A 15,258-nucleotide genomic window follows, 5' to 3' on the forward strand; every position below is an offset into this window, starting at 1 on the left:
ACTTACCTGGCGAAGGAACAGACGGAGCCTTGGCCGTCTTTTTCTTGCTGCCCGCCTCCACCTGTTGAATAATGGGTAAGGGATCGATGTCACCTCGGTCAAAGTGACACTCAAAGGTCAGCAGGTTCTTGGTGTAGTGCTTCCGCAGCGTGTACGCCGCACTGCTACTCGCCCCAATGCCTAAGAGTCCGGCAATGTCCTTCCAGGTCTTGCTTTTGGTCACCTGATGGAACGAAACAATCGCAGCGATTTTAATTTAGAGCCAATATAGGGACTCCGAAGTTCATGACGCAAGTCTCGATCGAAAAAAGAGAATTAAAAGGTTGCGAGCAGAAACAGATTTTGTGTGGATGCATTTAGCAAGTGAAAGTTGTCAACATTCTAAAGGAAACGATAGTCTACGAACAAATGAGGATGGGATAAGGGGTCTACAAAAGGTTAAAGTTGAGAGTAGCACACGCTCAATAATGAGTTCCAAATAAAACCAATCAATTAAATAATAGAATTTCTGCTTATTTCTTATGAAATCGAATTATAAATGTGTAAAATTATTTATAAAATAGCGTTCTTGTAGTTTTTACCACAAGAAATGGCTTTTCGTTCGAAATATAGATGCAAATAAAAAAATACAAAAACGAACAAGCAGATAAAAATGAAAAAAAAAGAAATAATGGTAGTGCTTTCGATTAGCTTAGATTTAGGCTTCGGCAAATAACTAGATTTCTATCGAGGATAAAAAATTAAAAACGAAAAATTGTATTAATTTTAAATTGTATTATAAAGAAACTAGTGAGAGCCTTTACGAAAATTAGATTGAAAAAACAAATCTGAGTGCATGCCTGGCAAAATTACGGTATTTTAGATCAAAATAGTTAAAGGTGAGTCCAAGTTGTGCTTGGATTCGGCTTAGAACATGCAATCTAGAGGAAAACCAAGGCTTTACGATTGCTCTAGCTTGTTCCTAATGAAAGCTTGCCTCACGTTAAGCTAAGCTTAACGCAGGATGCAGCTACAATTTGGACACATGGATCGGAGGCTGGAGCTGGGTCAAAAGGTTGGTACAAAAGTAGCTAGGTGGATTGACTTAAGTTTGCTGTTTACTGTAGCCGAATCACAATATTGATTTGTATTGATATTTGTGGATATTTCTTTGATTTGGATTTGGTTTGGTTTTGGTTCGTGTTAACTACGTTGGTGGTGTTTTGGTTTGGTTTGGTTGATTTGGTTTTGCTAGTAGTAAATCTAAAAAGAAGTTAGTAAAAGGAGTTACTACGGCACCTTGCATACCTCGACGAATCCGCCACGTTCTTTTACATAAATATATAACCTATATAAATCGAGTGGCTGTTTTGAGATGGTGGGGCAGGCCGTAATCGGAGTGCGCCGCTCTTCCATGAACGACCGCAGCTTGTCCAGCCAGCCGCGCCGATCCGGGTTGTCGTCCATCTCGTACAACTTGCACAGTGAGTCCGACTTCTTGGTCGTGGTGATGGTGCTGCGGAAGGGCTCCTGCGGCACCGGAACATGGTTGAACACCTGCTGTGTAAAGGGAAATATAAACATTCAAAAACTTGCTTTGGTGTGAATAACAATCTCTATTTACCGGGCTTCCAGTCGGTCGAGGCCAATTGGGTGGGGAGTTCATGTCGTACTCCTCGCCGGGGCCACCGCCACCTGGGTGCATAACGACCGGATGAGGCGACGTACTAGGCGGGGCTAAGTGACTTTGGCTATAGGGATCATTCTTGCGCGACTTTGGTGTGGTGCATTGTGGATCTTCGCCGGATGCTGTGAGTTAAAAATAAATAATAATTAGTCGAAAATCTTTAAAGGGCTAAAATCCCGGCTCTTCTTACCCGCTGATGCATTCGAGAGCGTGCTCTGCTGACTGACGTCGTCCATGGGGGTACCATCCGGACCGGTGGTGACCACCGCGGTAACAGCATGCATTCCCGCGGCTCCCGTCGGTCCCGAAGAGCTGATGCCGTTGTCCTGCGAAATATGCTCCGGGCCTCCGATTTCCGGTCCTCCAACGGACCCCTGTCCTTGCCCCTGCGGTTGTCCACCCTGAAGCATCTGCGACTGCGGCGGTGTGCTGGTCGGCGGACCCATATTGGTGGGTCCGTGCGGAGGTCCCATGTGGTGGGGTGGCCCCATTGGCATGCCCGGATGCATTCCGGTCGGTCCGTTGCCGTATCCCTGTGGCCCCTGCGGCGGTGTTGGACTTCCTCCATAGCCGCCCTTGTGCTGTAAATGCTGCTTCAGATAGTTCAGAGGTCGAGGTGATCCACTGCCCTGCGGTGTTGGTGGTCCGCCCACTACGGGCGGAGGCGGTGTGCCCTTGCCCTGCACATGATTGCCGACCATCGCACCACCGGGAGCTCCACCGGGTCCCGCTTGCTGCGGAGACGGCGGTACCCACTGATACGGCGGATATTGGCCAGTGTGGTTGGGCATGGCTCGACCCGGATAACCGCCGGCCTGGGCTCCCGAGGGCATGTTATTGGCTCCGCCTGCTCCAGCTTGGCTTGTGGGTGGCGGTGGTGGTCCGGTGGCATAAGCGCCAGGCGGGTACTGTGGGCGTGGCGGGTAATTGCCTGCAAGTAAACCAACGGTCAGTAGTGTTACAGAGGGAAGAGTTTATCCTCAATGTTAAGTTTTAAACTTCTAGTTAAAACACGGTTCGACCCTACATCTAGGTTTTAAATATACCATATATATCAATATAATCCGGAAAAAATAGATAAACTGACTGCAGGGAAAGGCGTTTATCCGTACCTGGTGGATATTGCTGTGGCTGCTGCGGCGGATATCCCTGGGCACCAGGACTCTGGCCTGGACCACCCATCTTGTAGCCTCCATGCATGTGCGGCGGCATCGGGTAGCCTCCTCCCGCCCCCTGTGGAGGTGGTGGGGGCGTGGCCATGTTGTTGATGCCCTGGTTGGGCGGAGGTGCCGGTGGTGGCGTCTGTTGCGGCGAATTGCTCGCTGACGAGGCCGAATTCGATGCCTGTTGCTGCTGAGATTGCTGCTGCGACTGAGGCGGGCCTCCTGGCATTCCCGGATGCGGTGGCATCGACGGTGGACCTCCTGCACCAACCGGCGGCTGTTGCATGGGTCCGCCACTGCTTGACTGGTTGCTCGCCGGACGCGAGATTGGATGGTTTTGGGCTGCAATATACACGGTTAATTAAGAGTCTTCTCCATATCGTGCATGAATCAAAGCGGAATACTCACCAACTGCCGGGGACATGGAACGCGAACCGGAGGAGCCGGTAGGCGAGGGTGTGGGTCGCATCACCTGCTGGGGATTAGGAGTGCCTGGGGGACCGGAGCCCATACCACTGTGCGCCCCGCCGCTGGAGCTGTCGTTGCTGTTCTGTCCAATTAGCTCCTGGAATGGCAAAAGAAAACCGGAACCAGTTCCGCTATAAATGTGCATTCAATCAAGTGCAAAGGCAGCAAATGCCGGCCGGCAGGTGGCATTTTATGTAGTATTTATTTATTTAAATGAAAGTGATAGCAACTATGAATTAGCCAAGCGGCAACCGCAATTAAGCAACTGCCAACGCACACAGATATGAGCACGAGCATATGACTGAGATTGAGTTGGTATAGTCGTCGTGCACGGTAAACATATTCATGGCAATCAGATGTTTTGGGTGGGTGTTTGGGCCCATTCTGATGCCAAATGCTGTTGCCAAACGATTACGGAGGGTGGGTGAAGCACGAGACAGCTCCTCCCCGCTCCTCCCCGCGACCTTTCCTGACATTGCCAGCGGAATTTGTGACTCCTTCACCGCTCCCACTTACCCGTAGTAGCTTACAATTATTATAACCCGGTCAGAGGGGAGGAATCCGAATTCATAAACGCCAAGCAGCTTGAACAATAACAACTCTTGAAACAGTCTGCAGGCACCAAAAACTCGGTGCGATGCGACACGACTTTAACTTTTTGCCGCCTATAACTTATAAGAAAATCAAGAAAAAGCTCCACACAAACAGCCCCAATCGCACACACATGGCAGCTACAACAGCAGAAGCAGACGTGCACATAAAGCTTAAGTCGACAGCAATTCGAAACACTCACACACAGGGCCATGCTAAAAACCCCAGCGGAGAGAGAGCTCAGCAGTAGCACAAGCGCGCTTAAAAGGGGGTTCCTCTACTACAGCACTTCCAAACTATAGTTTTTTTTAATTAGTGCATTGCGAATTGATAATATAGTATTCCTTACATAATTCAAATCGCCACCATCTACAACTAGAAAAATATTTCTTTACCATCCTTTTCCATTATCTAGGTTTAGAAATCATTTAAATATTATCAAATTATACCGGATGTAAATAGAAAATAGGTCAGCAGGTTTAGTTTATTTGCTAAAATAGTTATCACATTCAATTAGATTTCACAGAAGTAATGAACATTCTTGAAATATATTTTAAAGATTTATTTAAATTTTTTTTCAAATCTTATTTTTGAACCGATAATGTGAACGTTATTTTTTTGAAATTAGTGAGAGGTATTTGAACCATTTAACCTAAGCTTTCTAAAAATGTTGTATTTCTACTGCGAGTCTCACCCCCTTTATTAAACTCCGGGTAAGCCCCTGGACAGCCACAGCGGCAGCAGCAAGAAAAATACAACGAACGAACGAACGAGCGCTGTTCGTTTTGGTATCTGAGAAATTAAGTGAAGTGAAATGAAATGTACGACGACGAACTGACGGCACAAGGCGGCAGCATGGGATGGTTTGGTGTACGGTGTATGGTGTTGAATGGGATGGGGTGCGGAGACGAAGCGGAGCGGGGCATAAAAGCTATGTGGAACGAACCGAGCAACCAACCAACGGGCGAGCGACAACGGCGACGGACGGCTGCAACTTGAAGCGTTCAAAGGGGGGCGACAGAGGCAGGGGGTTAGGGGACGGAGACGACTACCCGGGGATCGGGCAAGTGGCTTTGGTAGTTATGGCGCGCTCGAAGCGAACGAAAGGCAACGGCAACGATGACAAAGACGTAGATAAGGAACAGAAACATGCACACACAGATACACACACATACCGAGGCACGTACACTCTAAATGTTGGAATATAATAAAATGAAATAAGCAACGGCGGCACTGGCAAGACCAGGCCATTCGTATTCGCATTCGCATTTTTGCGAGGGGGACGATGACGAGAATAGCAAGCAAGCAAGCTGGCAAAATCAAAAGCAAAAGCAGGCGGGCAGAAGCAAAGTTAAAGGCCAGGCCGGATAGAATGTTTTGTGCAAAGGGGCGTGGGGGGGTTAGTTTTTAAAGGGGCGATCGAAGGGGTACTGGCGGCCCACGTTTATTGTCTGTATGTGTGTGCGCTTGTGGTCGCGTAGAAAAATTACTTGGAAAGGAAAACAAGCGCTGCGGAAACAACAACAATGAAATCATTTATAACGAAAATAATGCGAAGCAACCACAAATAAAAAAACAGTTGAAAAAAAAAACGCCCCCACATCACTGCCCCCCTTTACCAACATTCCCAATTTATCAGCCAAATAAAAGTTCAACCAAGATTTGCGCGCCAAAAGTGTTCGATTTTTGGGCATGATTTCGGAGAAGGGGTTTCGCCCTTGGACCCCACTTCAAAAAATAAAAAACCCATCATCTTTCATCTTTCGTTCTCAAGATGCGATGATGATGTAGCAGCATTGGGCCACAAGTTCGACTTTTGGCCCTCGAAAGCGCACTTCACCGCTTTTTATGCCGTGTCATCTGCGGACGTTCATTTAAATAAAGAATATGCATGTTGGTTAGTTGGTAGGTAGGTATGTTTATGTCTGGCTGTCAGCTGCTGCCGATGGTACCGGCGGTTCTGGCGGCTCTGGTGGGACCTTTGTGGCTTATCACCTTAAAACCTTTACCGACGAATGTGGCAAGCGAGTGCTGCAAAAAAAAAAAGAAGACGAAAACCGAAAACAAGGACTGGCATACATGTGCTTGTTATGCGGCGAACGAAGAGATAAAAAATAAGAGAATTAAATGCAGAAAGGAGCGGCACACACGAGCTCAGCGGAAGGGGCAGCAGGGAATTTATAAACACAGCCAGTCGGAGAGAAAAAGTAATAAACTCGGGGATATCATAAAAATAAGAGACAAGAGGGAAGGGCCAACACAATCTGATCGTTGAGTGAAATACCCTTGCTATAAGGTTTTGCGATACTAATTAGTAAGTTTAAAATAAACAGGATTATGATGAGGTATAAAGTTTATACTTTAAACTACTGCCCTTTATTGTTATACCAGAGTTATTCAAATTATTGATAAGATCTACAATATCCAAACAGTATTATTCATTTATAGATAGTAAATTTCAAGCAAATGCTTTACATCAGGCCGGCAATGTTTTAAATAAGCAGTATTCCCGATAATTGAAACAATAGGGTAAACAACTAAATAAATTCTCAACGCAATTGAACCTTTTGATAAGGGAATATTTCGCATTTCCCTTTCAGTAGTCCTAATCAAAATTATAATACCCAATTCAAGGGTATAAACCTCAAAAACTGTAGCAGTGAGAATATGAGACAAACAAAAAATAGTTCACCACATCCCGCATGGACACTCGCAATCGCAATCTCCACCCCCTTAAGTGCAATGGTTTTCATTTTGCACAGCGTGTACGGGGGATCGGAGGGGTTTAACCTCAGAGCCAGGGAACGAGATATATAAAGAACACAGCCCAGCTGAGCGACAGCCAGTCGCACTGTCGCTCATTAGACATCCTCCAAGTGTGGGAGAGGGTCTCCGTCTCCGGGTTCGTCTGGGTCTGGGTCTGAGTCTGAATCCGAATCTGAATCCGAGCGTTCGAGTCCATGCTCATGCAATTTCTGTTTTGCTTGCTGGAAATTTTATGAGCGAATCGAAAGCTTGTGCGATTCTGTTGAGTGTGCACGGCGCACATTGCACAAGGGAATTCAGGCAAATGAATATACAGTCCTACTTCTCTGAGCTGATCTCAACGAAGTCGCTATTTTTTCGACTTTGGTATAATAACTTTTTAGTTTTTATAGAGTCTTAATTCAAATATATTCAAATATTATTTTATATTTTATAAATTAGTTTATAGCGAAGATTTGTTTATTTTTTAGGAAGAATAATGCTAAAGAGATTTCAAAATTTTGATAATTTTGTATACAAATTTTGACTATTTCTATAAAGACGGAGCATTTTCAGTAAAATAAAAAAAAAAAAAGATGAAAATATTAATCAGTTTTAGGAATCCATAAAATGTATGTTTTTTTTTGTCAATAATAAGTGTTTGAGTTATAGATGTTGGACTGTATATAGAGACAGACATTCTACTCGCATATTCGCAGCAGAAGTCGCTTTGGATCTGCTCGGTTCGGTTGGGCTTGGTTCGTTTCGTTTTGTTTCATTCGTTCGTTCGTTGGTTTTGCCAGCAGAGCAGTCAGTCGCCTCCATTCCCCGCCCTTCATCTCCCCCTGACCACTTACAACATGGCAAACTGACAGAACGACCGACAGCCAGCCAGTGCCAGCAGTAAAAGCGAAAAATACAACAGCCAGCGCTGGCAGTCAACCACTTTGAGAGCTCAGACAAATGTCCCATGAATCGCACACTGGGCTCCAACAGAAAACACACGGCCCAGAGTCGGAGTCGAAATCAGCCGCCAGTCAGAACCGGCAATAGCCAGAGCCAGAGCCAGGGAAAAAGCAAAGGCAATAGCAAAAGCCAAAGCTCCGGGCCGATCCAATCCGACCCGACTCGTTCGCAACGTTTCGTTCGTGGTGTGTATCCAAACGAGTGAACTGAAAAACAAGCGCACAATCACACGACCCTCTATATAGAAATATACAACGAAGCAGTACACAGTAAAGTAAATTGTGGAGCCTTGAATGAGTTAATAACCAAATATTTATAGAACTTTAATAATGTATTCAATTTATTTAGGTGTTTTATATCTTTAGATCAAACAGGGATTAAATTAACATTCTTTAAAATGAGGTTTGCAAATAAGAGTGGAGTTAAAGACAAAAAAAAGGCCGAAAAATGTTGAATTATTTCTACTTGATTTTTTGCAGTGTAACAGCGGCCACTGAAATGAACGTTCTTTTTATTTAGACTTTATTTTTGCCTTTTTCCTGGCTGCGCCGCCTGTTAAAATGAAAAACGATGATGATGCCGCCGCCGCTGCCAACAATAACAGCCAAAGCAACAACGACAACGAGCAGCAATGAGTGGGGCACTAAAATCCCAGTAACAACGGACGGAGAAAAACCGGCAGAATTGTTCATTGGCAGTTGGCAGGCAAACTGGCAGAGGGGCAGACAGAAAGGCCGTGCCATGTGGCTCTGGGGGCTTTGGGTTCGCATTCGCATGCCGGTGGTTCGAGTTCAGGCCCAAAGCCCCAACCGTGAGCACTGCACCACACACAATTTCGGGCGGCATTAAATGAATGCAGCAGTTGTGCTGGTCCGCAAATTTCAGATGCTGATAGGCATGAAGATAGTCATGCCAATTGCCCACAGAGAGAATATGACGCAGAACAGTCTTGAAATAAGTTTCTAAACTAGGACACGTCTATGGCTTTCCATATGCTCTTGAAAATCAATGGAAATGCCCATGGAGGATTAAATAATAAGCTCTATGGAGTGCTTACTGCACAGCAAACAGTTAAACCCCTCAGAAGTTGAATAATATTTCTGCCAGTTGGCTTTTGTTCTGCAACACAGCTATGCCACGCCGCAGCACTCTGCGAATTTAAAGCAGCTTACAAAATGCAATACGAAATCGACCAGCTTAAACGGCAATGGCCAGGGAGGGACTACCCCCACTTTGTTATGGCTTAAATGTTGGTTGCGGCTGATAACTGTTATAGGTTGGCTTGTTTCGTTTTCGGATGGTTTCAGTTGAAATTGGATAGAATCGAGGTTTTAACCTTGCAACACCTTTATAATGTTAGGGAAAAACGATTGGTTTGATTTGGTAGAGTAATTTTGTGCAATAGGTTAAGTTACATATTTCACTTGATTTATGTTTTCCATTCATGCTGTAGTTTGGATTTCTCAAGATACGTTTTTTATTGGTTTAAAAATAGTTTTAGTTGTTTTTAAACACACATATCACACATACTCCCCCGTAAGTCTTATTTGGTCAGGTTAAACCAGATGTAAGCGAAAAGGAATCGAAGTTGTTAGAACATTGTCTTCGTCACCAACGTATTTTAAAATCCCTTGCGATTGATATAAAAACTTGAGTTTTTAAATAAACTTGGCTTTTAGTCATGAATATATGAATATATGGCAATTACCGCGGAAGCGTTGGTTGATAGCGACTAAAGAGGACCTGAGTTGATGAATCGTAAGTTCAAATTGAGAGTACACATAAAATGTAAACAACCCGCTAAGCAAGAGCCACAGCAACAACAACGGCGCGAAGGAGATGGAGGAAAAGCAAGAACAAGAACAACAATGACCTTGGCATTGACCCAAATATATGGTAACAGACGCTTTGTGTGTGATCTTGAGTGTAGTCATGCGAGTGTGTTGGTTGCATATACATGCCACATACCAAATATAAAGGGAATGAGGGGGAAAAAACCAAAATACAAAATAAAGAAATGGTATGAGGCACAGGAGGATTGTCGACCGAGAACAGGGGTTGGGGGTGGAGGAGCAGGGGCAGCAGGAGGAGGTGGCAGAAAAGGGGGCAGCCACGACGGCCGCGGACATGCTGAATGAATAAATGGGGTACAAAACAAACGCACACATCAACAGGCACATCACGAGCACATCTGCGGCCAAAATAACAGTACACCGTTTACAAAAAAAGACTATTACAAATATGTGTATAGATTTATGGAAGGTTGAAGCAAAACTGATGAAAAAATTCAACAAAATTAAATCTATTTTAATTTATTCTTTTCTTATTTAGGTAAGAGTTTCCATCATTTCCCCACCAAATCGTGAGTAACCATTTTCATCAATTAGTAGATCAAGTCTTAATTTCTGACATGCTCAAAATGCTGATGACACGTACATAAACGATCTCGGAAACAGGAGGGTGGGGAACCAGACAGTCGGCGATGCGAAAAATAAACCAAAAGACAAAAGGGGAAAATGCCGCCGACGAAAGAAAAGGTAATCAAAACAAAATAAAAATCATTAAAATTCATAAAACAAATCAAGACCGTCGACGACAACAACAAAACCAACGATAAGGCTAAAAGCAATTTTAAAGTTAAGGTAAAGGGGGCGGCAAAAGTATGGGGATGCGATAGCGGTTTAAGTTCAAGGGGAAAACGGGAGGTGTTTGGGTACAAAAAAAAGCAATTCATAAACCCACACAAAATATAATCCCTATAGGGTGATGGGCGTAGGGCAGAAATAACATGAGGAGAGCAATCTCAACCCAAAAATAAGTGCGAGTTCCGGGTAAAGGTATGAGTACCACTATGAGTACGAGTGCCATGGCATAAACATTTGACCCGAACAACTTTTGTAGACTGCCTGCCTCTGGTCGGGAAAGGTGGGGAAGCCACTGGGGTACATTTAAGGTGGGGGCATCGCAGGTAAAGAGTGGCGACGCCAACGTAGACGTATGTGTGACGTCACGAGTCAAGTTCACGTGCTGTTCACGCAGCACAGTTTATTGACCCACTTTCGATGTGTATTATCTAGAAAAGCTGCCAGCACGAGCCGTGAATGGGGTACTGGGTGGTCCCACGGCTAAACATCCATTGAATGTGTAAATAGCAAATGTGCTTGCCCATATAAAGCTGTTATTATCATAACATACTATGGGTAATTATTTACAGCCACGACCGATTAGAGCTTATTCATTAAAGCTACTTCTTTTTAGTACTTACAAACGTCATGTTTTAAAAGAGGAAATATACCCGATTATGTTTTTAAAAAGAAAGTCATCTTAACATCCCATGTGTCTATAAACAGCTGTACAGTTAGTAATTCTTCGCCATTTTTGGTACTAGGTTGGACTAGGTACTCCAATACTTTCTTTCCAAAAGAAATGCACCATTATAACTAAACTAAAATCGATCACTTACCTGGTGCGGCGAGGGCGACGCCTGCGAGGGCTGTGGCGATGGACTGGGTGCATGGCCGGGACTGCTGCTAGGCGGCGGTCCGCCGGCGCTGACGTGCGGCGGAGGTGGCGGCTGCTGCTGCAATGGCGGTACGTGATGCGGTGAGGCGGGCGGCAAGGGATGTCCAGGACCGGGGCTGGGCGAGGAACCGCCTGGCCAAGGTCGATTCGGTTCGGGATACTGAAGGGATAGCACCGATCGATTATAATCCTCCTTTTAGCAGAAGCTTTTCTTAACAATTCTCACCTGGTGCGTCGAGTAGGCAGTTCGATGGTTGGGTCCGCTCGCCGGCAGACCCGGCGGTGTCGGATAGCGTTGCGGGTACGGCGAATATTGAGATGTTGGCGGAGTGTTCTGCTGCGGCGGCTGTTGACCGGCGCCTGGCGGTGGTCCGCCCGGCACAGGACCGCCGGGCTGCTGTCCCGCCTGTTGTTGCTGCTGCTGTTGTTGTTGTTGCTGCTGTTGCTGCTGCGGCGAACTAGGATAGGAACCTGAATTTTGACCGTGAGCTGGGGGATAGGGTGACTGACCCCTGGAAGTGTTTGTCTGTGGATGGAAAATCAAAATAGAATCAATAAATGCCAAAGGACTGTCATAAATACCTAATGAGTGCAAAAGTTTAACCCTTAGGATACTTTTCACTTACAAAATGGTATTTAGATCAACTTTATAAATATAATTTTATAAATTGACAATGAATCTTTAAAATTTTATTGAAAGTACTAATACATATTATTAGAAACCGTGTAAACATACAAAACTATTTTATACAAGTATTCCCAACAATTCTCACAACAAGTTACGGATTTGTCACGTGTGACTATCAAGGGTTAAATTGGGGGAGCGATAGAGACGACACGCGGGTTTTTAATTACAGACATCTCGCTATGTCCCTCTTTCGCTCTTTCGGCTCTCTATTTATATCCTCCCACACTTTTCCCCCTTGCAATTTCATCAATTATTTGCGTTTGGCTTCGTCGATGTTGTTCGTCTGTGTGCGAGCACTGCACATTCCATTTTATTGTATATATCATTTTAATCGATATTCCACAACCAATTCCCGTAAATGCGCGCACACATACACACCCTCTTGCTCATGTGTGTACGGTACAGTGGATGTCCTCGGGTTAGGACTCTTCGCTTGGAAATTTCCAGCAATTAATATTCGATTGTGCAGCTGGGAAGGAAAACTAGACTATAATTGGAATTGACCCCGACTGCACAAGAGCTCCTAATTATTTGGCGCCCACTGTGGAGTGTGTGTACACCATTCAAATTCAAAGGAGGGTGGGGTTGGAACGGAGAGACATCGACGCACCCTCGGGTGTGTTGTCACTTGACAGTCACAAATGCGCAGATTAAAAAAGAGACAGTTCAAAAAATATGTTGCGAAAGGAACCTAAATGCTGGCAATAAAAAGTTGAAATATTTACGGCCATAACGTCAAGTACACCCACACATCAGCTAATGCAGCTGGGGGTAGAATGATAGTTTTATCAATTTTACTTATAAATTATAGACAATATTAGTTTACAAGATACGTTGAATGTATTTAGTAAGACTGAAGCTGAGCCCATCAAATAAATATAAATTAATAATAATTTAAAAACAAATTAATAATAAAAGATACATATGTTCTGACATATTTACATGCCCAATTATAAAGTAAACCAAACAAAATTTCATATTTGTTATATCAATTAATATATCATTCTTTACAAATATGGGGTTTTTTCTTAGTTATCCAGAGGTTCCTCATAATTTAAAGAGTAGGTAAGGATAACAAAGTTCAGAGATGGCTAAAACTCTATAATGATGACCTAGGTTGTGCATGTCCTGCCCAATCAGTTCAAATTACGAAGCTCTGTCCTGAAGAAGGACGCATAACTCGAGGCAGGGACAGAGTAAAACGGAGCAGAGACCAGGCCAGTCGATTGCCTGCCGTTCTTGGCTCCTGCTCTTGGATCCCTCTACTACTCCGTGACCCGTCAGTGCGCCATAAGAAGAAATCCACTTGAGTGGAATATAAAGTGAAACTTACGGACGCACACACACACATATGCATGTGCAACGACAAAGTTGCGACAAAGCCAGGGAAAAGGAGCTAGCTTCGAGACGGAAAAGACACCTCGCTGCGGAACGTGGCCTGAGCGGCAGACAACTGGAGCAGGACGAGCAAAAAACAGGCATGCCATGTGCCATGTGGCGGTGTCTGTGTGTGGGAAAGAGCTTTGGATGCCATTAATGAAAGGATTTTCAACTTGACGTGGTGCGACAAGGCGGACCGAGTCGCAGCACATCGCACACAGCACAGCGACCGTCTGACATGGCAAGTGGAGAGGCGCTTGCGAAGCTCGTACAGACTTACGGACACACAGCCTTACAGTTCGCCCTCGCAAACACAAACCCCACAGAGGCATACACACAAATGTAGCTGGGCAACAACATCGCTGCGAATGCCACAGCCCGGAGTAAAATGTGGCAATAAATCTAATGGAAACTCACAGCAATGAGGGAACGAACGAGAAAACCAACCGGCATGGAAGAGCTGGCAGCTCAGCTACTTTAATCGCCAATCTGACAATTTTTTCCATCAAAAATACAAAGATATTTAATAACCTTAATAATTATAAATCATTTAAAGTCGAATATACTAACATTATTAATGTTATATTTATATGTATTAAATCTAACTCTCTTACCGAAAAAAACGGTTACATACAACTGCAAAACCAAATATGTCTTTTCCGTTGGTTAAATTAATTCAAAATGTAATATTTCATTACGTCTTTATCACAAAACTGCTAAGTAAAAAACGACACCCATATTAAAAAAAATCTGAATATTTAAAAAAACCCAGATTTAATTTTTATTTGTTGTTAAAGCCACAACATTCTCTTTTGGTTTATCAAATTAGCTAAGACTTAAAAAGCTATATTTCGATTTGAAAATAAGACAACACTGCTAACAGCAGAGCATACAAAGTTAGCCTGTCCTAAAGGAAAGAAAAGGAAAGGAATGGTAAAGCAAGTCATAGCCGTAGCCAGAACCAGGGCCAAAGCCAGATACCGTCGTTCGGGCAACGAGGACAACAGCTACAACAACTACAACCAACGACTGCGACGACGGTCGGTCGGTCCACTGCAGGGTGACAGGAAACATGAATGGATGGTTTTCGTTCTCTGCTGTGTGCGTGTGTATCTGTGTGCAGAGCGAACGAACGAAGCAACGAGAAATAAAGTTAAAAAAAGGGAAAACTCATCATGGATGAAAATCAAAAGCAGAAACGGCAACGGCGGGTAGAAGCTGAAGTGGAATTTGAATTAATGCAGCAAGGGTCGTACGGTGGCACAAGCACACACTCATACAATGAGTGTAACGAACGAATGACGGTTGGAACGTCGGTCGGAATTACGTTCAAGCAAGGGACGACTTCGGGGGAATCGGGCAGGAACAACTGCCTGATGGTGGTTCGGTTCTGGGTCCGATGGTGGTAGGTTTTCCAGCTAAAAGCCGGCTACATGTATTAAAATATCGCGGGAACAAAAACAAAGCGCAGCAGCCAAGGGAGTGGTCCTGTTCGCTCCTTTCCTTTTCGCTCCCCTCCCTTCTTCGGATCCTGGGTTTATAATTTCATAACCAACAGACACAGATACATACAAATACACACACCCACGGACTGGGGGCGATTGCATATAAATTGTGCGAAGGGAAAAACGTGGTAAATGCGATTTCGCAGCAGTAAAGGTAAAGCCGGCAGCGGCAGTTGTAAGGGTTGTGTGTGCGTGTGTGTGGAGGTGGATGAGGGTGGTAATAAGGGAAAGAGGCAGGGGAAGGACGTCTCTGCAGGCTGCTGCTGCCGGCAAATGGGCGGAATTACGTGCACAACTCTCAAACGGGCGCAATTTTTAATACAATGTCGCACTTTCCACGCGAGCTCATTCACAGCAGTTGCGGAAAGATAAACAAGGCAACTGAAATAAACTAAAGCGATCCCTGGCCGCCCAACTGTCGCAAAATATTACTAAAAATTTTGAGCGATTGCTAAGCCCCTGTTGCTGTATTTACTGAAATTGGATATTAAGCTATTTATAACTTATATGTTTTTCAATTATCTTGGTGGATTTCGGACTTGTAAAATTAAAGGTTTCTGGTTG

The 15,258-nt window shown here is 44.4% G+C and overlaps 1 protein-coding gene across 3 annotated transcripts in view; it reads right to left on the bottom strand.

Annotated features, from left to right (window-relative positions):
* The window catches only part of LOC108042680 (trithorax group protein osa), a 29,691-nt gene that overhangs the window by 8,541 nt on the left and 5,892 nt on the right, over nt 1–15,258 (bottom strand). The window contains exons 3-10 of one of the 3 annotated variants that reach the window (XM_017121076.2): nt 11,348–11,647; nt 11,063–11,281; nt 3,238–3,394; nt 2,779–3,171; nt 1,857–2,597; nt 1,604–1,788; nt 1,288–1,539; nt 7–223 (exon numbers count right to left, since the gene is read on the bottom strand). In XM_017121076.2, the coding sequence (XP_016976565.1) occupies nt 7–223; nt 1,288–1,539; nt 1,604–1,788; nt 1,857–2,597; nt 2,779–3,171; nt 3,238–3,394; nt 11,063–11,281; nt 11,348–11,647 (2,464 nt within the window). Of the gene's footprint in view, nt 1–6; nt 224–1,278; nt 1,540–1,603; nt 1,789–1,856; nt 2,598–2,778; nt 3,172–3,237; nt 3,395–11,062; nt 11,282–11,347; nt 11,648–15,258 lie in introns of all 3 variants that reach the window. The other 2 variants (XM_017121074.2, XM_017121075.2) reach the window with 2 other exon arrangements.

Source organism: Drosophila rhopaloa, unplaced genomic scaffold (assembly GCF_018152115.1).
Source record: "Drosophila rhopaloa isolate 14029-0021.01 unplaced genomic scaffold, ASM1815211v1 contig_178, whole genome shotgun sequence".
In the NCBI taxonomy this organism is placed as follows: Eukaryota; Metazoa; Arthropoda; class Insecta; order Diptera; family Drosophilidae; genus Drosophila; species Drosophila rhopaloa.